Genomic DNA, 4,420 nt, shown 5'->3' with positions numbered 1-4,420 from the left:
TTGGATGACAGTAGAGAGAGAGAGAGAGAAAGAATGTAACTACGGACCATTTTCAGTCCAATTTAGTTTATGGATGTCATTTTACAAAGGAAAAATTTGCAAAATAGTCCGTTTTTGCTAATTATTTAGCAAAATAGATCATTTTGCTAAATAATTAGCAAAATAGACCTCTTTTGAAAAAGGAGGTCGATTTTAAAAAACAAAACTCAGAAAACATACGGGACTACTAGTCCCGTATGTTAGTAGTCCCGTATGTTTAGAGCCAACTTAATCATGGATTAGTGACTCAGAAAACATACGGGACTAGTAGTCCCGTATGTTTCTGAGTTCATCTCAATGTTTTGTGAAATTTTCTGAGTTCACTAATCCATTAAAACATACGAGACTACTAGTCCCATATGTTTTCTGAGCTGTTTTGCAAAATAGACTTCTTTTTGATCTGTTAGCCAAAAAGAGGTCTATTTTGCTAATTATTTAGCAAAACGGTCTATTTTGCTAAATAATTAGCAAAAACGGACTATTTTGCAAATTTTCCCTTTTACAAAGAGCCGCTAGATGAATCTCAAGGGAGAAACAGTCAATCACACAAGGATATCTGTATATATTGTTGAATTAACTTGTTAGTTTTGTTTTTCATTCGTTTCTCTTCGAAACCTCCATAAATAGTTCAAACCAACAAGTAGCTCCGTTATTGCAGCTTCTGCCTTAGCTTGATCTGCAAAGTACAGGGTTTGTAGCAGAAGAATGTTTGAGCTACAAACCAAATATTTCTGCTCGAAGGTCCGCTCCGACTGCCATCTTATCATGTTATGAGCAAGCGGAGCAAGCCATTCCAATATTCTTGCCGTTGTCTTACTCCAATATGCTGCAACTATTGGATCATCGAAACATGTACTCGGATTCCTTGTATAGGGCCTGAGCCTCGCCCTCAGCGATGCTCTGATACTGCTAGGTAGCATACTGTACAGCTCATCTCTGGCATCTGAAACAATCCAGTCAGGAGATGATGCAAGCTTCTTGATCAGGATGATGACGTTTGCGTAACGCAGAGCTAGTGCAGCAGCGCCGAGAGTCGAAGGCGCAGACTTGAGTGGCTTGTGCTGGGACTCGAAGAAAGACAGATATGGCTTGTTCCAATTGTTTGTTCTGTCAGCATTGCTCATTTTAGGCACGAAGCCTGGCAGAACAGGGGAGTCAGCTCCTGTCGGAATGCAGCCACTGAAGGGTGTGTTAGAGACCGGCCACTTGGTCTTCTTCCAGTTGCGGCGCTTCCAAGTTGGTGACAGTAGGAAAATGGACGGAGATAAGTTTTCATCATCATCATCATCACCACCATGATCATCATCAAGAAACGCAAAGACATGATTGATCCTTCCGAGGACAGTGAAGAGGGATCTCGCCAGTAGGCGGACAGTATAATCATAGGTGTGGTTCCAAAGAGACTTGTCGCGAAGATGGTTCACCTCCTTCCTTTGCCAGACCACTTTGGGCTTCAAATCAGCCAAGGGACTTCGACGGCTAGGATCAGATTTCGCTTGAATCTTCATCCTTCGCAATGTTTGCTCGAGTTCTCCCAGGGCCTCTAGCTCCTGGTAAAGGTTGGAGGTAGCAGACGCAATTCTCCCCATCTTCTTCACCTTGCGCTCCATTTTCTTTTCGGCATACTGAAACCCATATAGATGGTTGTCATTGTTCCTCTTGAGGAGGAGGAGATAGGTGAAGATGCGGTCGAATTGCTGGAGCACGGGATCAGCACATTTGCTCCCTAGCCTGGCGACAGATTGAGTGAGGGATCCAAGGGAATCCATGAATTCAGAAAGGGCGAGGCTAAAGAGAGAGTCATGGTTGTCAGATATGAGCTTTCTGATGCCTTCATGATTGAATATGTCGTATCTGAGCTTGGTAATATTGTCATTGCCGAGGGATTGCCAGAGACGTACAATTTTTGACATGAGGCTCGCAACCTCCAAGGACAAGACTCCGATAGTACCACTACTCGTCGACGTTGCTGAATCCTTATAAGAAATAGAAAAGGAAAGTGGAACATTCTTTTTCATCTTCTTATTGTTTTTAATTCTTCTGATCCTCTTGTTTGGATTCAATACCGTCGCTTGCATTTTCCTTAAACCATGAATCCACGATCAGGTTCCCCATTGCCACTATAAGAAGAAGTTTAAAGTAACAGAAAGGTAGAGAGATATATAGAGAGGGGAACAAACTTTGTCTCATAACTATTGCATGATTAATTTGAACTTATATATACAAACAAAGGGTCATGACATTATGCCAGCAGGGTCATTGTCTTCGTAAACTCCTCCTTAATAGCAAAAGGTTATGAGAATTTATAGAAATTGGAGACGCTAGTTTTACTAAGAAGACATAAGATTGGGGAGATACGGCATCTTTTCTCCGCATCTTCTCTGACCAATTTGATTGTGAATGTCGCGACCGAGGTCGTGTAGCCGTGTTGTGCTTGTTCCATTTTCTTTGTAAGTTCAATACAAGATCTAATTAATTTGTGTTAATATACATCCATGACCTGTCAACTACGCATGACTTGTCAAGTGGACGTTGTTGTTGCTAACTATGATAATAATTTTTTTTTAAATCTTAGGAATTATTCTAAGATTTCAGAGATGATGGTTGTTGTGCGCAGCGGAAATTTCGGCAGCACTTCGGCAGCACAACAAGACAGATTAGATCGATAAGAATTCCCGTCTCTCAAAGGAAACAAGAATCTGAAGCGGATATCTCATCAAAGTATCGGCTCTTCCTCTCATCAGTTCTAGGACTGACCTGTCGAGGGATCCTACAAGCTATTACAAATCACGATAAGAACACAACTTTTACGTGGTTCGGCAAATAGCCTACGTCCACGGGGCAAGGAGGGGGAGATCTACTATTAGAGGGAGAGATACAACTAGGGTTTACAATCTCACAATCTAAACCTCAAACAAACTCTCAAATCCCTCACAAAATCTCTCAAAGGGGGAGACACAAAACCCCAAAAAACAACTACAAAAGGACTTTGTACAGCCGCAAAACAAAAATCACAATCTTGCTTCTCTGCAGCCGCCCCTTGCACTCACTGCCTTGGCCCTCAATTGCGCATGCTTTTCAAGCCTGCAGCCGCCAAAATTTTCTTTCTCCCCTGCCTTCAATTGCACAAAACCCTAGGGCAAAATCAAATGGCTATATATAGCCTGATGAAAACACGTTCGTGGGCCTGGGGTTAAAATCAAGTTCGTGGGCCAGTTAAAGAAACGTGTGGGAAGAAACACGTTTGTGGGAAGACTACATTCACGTGGGCCACTGGTCCCCACGTATTCACAATTCTCCACCTCGGTGAAGTTTCTTCCAAAACTGAGCTGACACTAACCAAACCAAAAGTCCCACTTGTTGTGACCAGTACGAACTCAATCCACAACAAGTCGAGAAACCGAACGAGAGTCCAAACAATCTCACCCCCATCAACTAATCCAAACCGGCTGCATCGTAAAGACTGCCTACGTATCCTCTTGCCCAAGGAATCAAGCCAAACGTAGTTCATCCAAATGGCCGCCAACGGCCTCAACAATCACGGTTGTGACCAGTACGAACTCAATCCACAACAAGTCGAGAAACCGAACGAGAGTCCAAACAATCTCACCCCCATCAACTAATCCAAACCGGCTGCATCGTAAAGACTGCCTACGTATCCTCTTGCCCAAGGAATCAAGCCGAACGTAGTTCACCCAATGGCCTCCAAAGACCTCAACACCGAAGAATGTTCAAAAGTTCCAAACAATGACCAAACTTAATACCTGAAACAACTTTGGTCAACATATCTGCAGGGTTGTCCTTCGTGTGGATCTTCTCCAACATGACGTCTCCTTCATCCAAAACGTCACGAACAAAATGAAATCTGACATCGATATGCTTCGTGCGTGCATGATAAACTTGGTTCTTCGCCAAATAGATAGCTGACATGCTATCATAATATACCCGAAGGGTCTCCTGTGCAATCCCTAAGTTCTCCAATAATCCCTGCAACCACAAAGCCTCCTTCACAGCTTCAGTCAACGCCATATACTCTGCCTCCGTAGTGGAGAGAGCCACTGTAGACTGAAGTGTGCATCTCCAACACACCGGTGCTCCTGCTAGTGTAAACACATATCCGCTAGTAGACCGGCACTTGTCCAGATCCCCCGCATAATCAGAATCCACGTAACCAATACAATCATGCCCGTTCTTCTCATTTTTCTGAAATACCAAACCAACATCCATGGTACATTTGATATACCGTAGAATCCACTTCACGGCCTCCCAATGACCCTTCCCGGGGTCATGCATGTATCTGGATACCATGCTCATGGCCTGTGACAAATCTGGCCTTGTACACACCATCGCATACATCAAGCTACCCACAACATTGGCATAT

General features: G+C 43.4%; 1 protein-coding gene across 1 annotated transcript; it reads right to left on the bottom strand.

Annotated features, from left to right (window-relative positions):
• On the bottom strand, positions 582-2,466 carry LOC109829442. Its single transcript, XM_020396562.1, has one exon. The coding sequence runs from the start codon at positions 2,115-2,117 to the stop codon at positions 621-623; it is 1,497 nt and encodes a 498-aa protein (XP_020252151.1). The 5' UTR covers positions 2,118-2,466; the 3' UTR covers positions 582-620.

The sequence above is a fragment of the Asparagus officinalis genome, chromosome 2, assembly GCF_001876935.1.
Source record: "Asparagus officinalis chromosome 2, Aspof.V1, whole genome shotgun sequence".
In the NCBI taxonomy this organism is placed as follows: domain Eukaryota; kingdom Viridiplantae; phylum Streptophyta; class Magnoliopsida; order Asparagales; family Asparagaceae; genus Asparagus; species Asparagus officinalis.
This window is presented reverse-complemented; position numbering and strand designations above follow the sequence as displayed.

Coding starts and splice junctions, on each gene's coding strand:
- LOC109829442 (XM_020396562.1), bottom strand. CDS start 2,117: ATGCAAGCGACGGTATTGAATCCAAACAAGAGGATCAGAAGAATTAAA.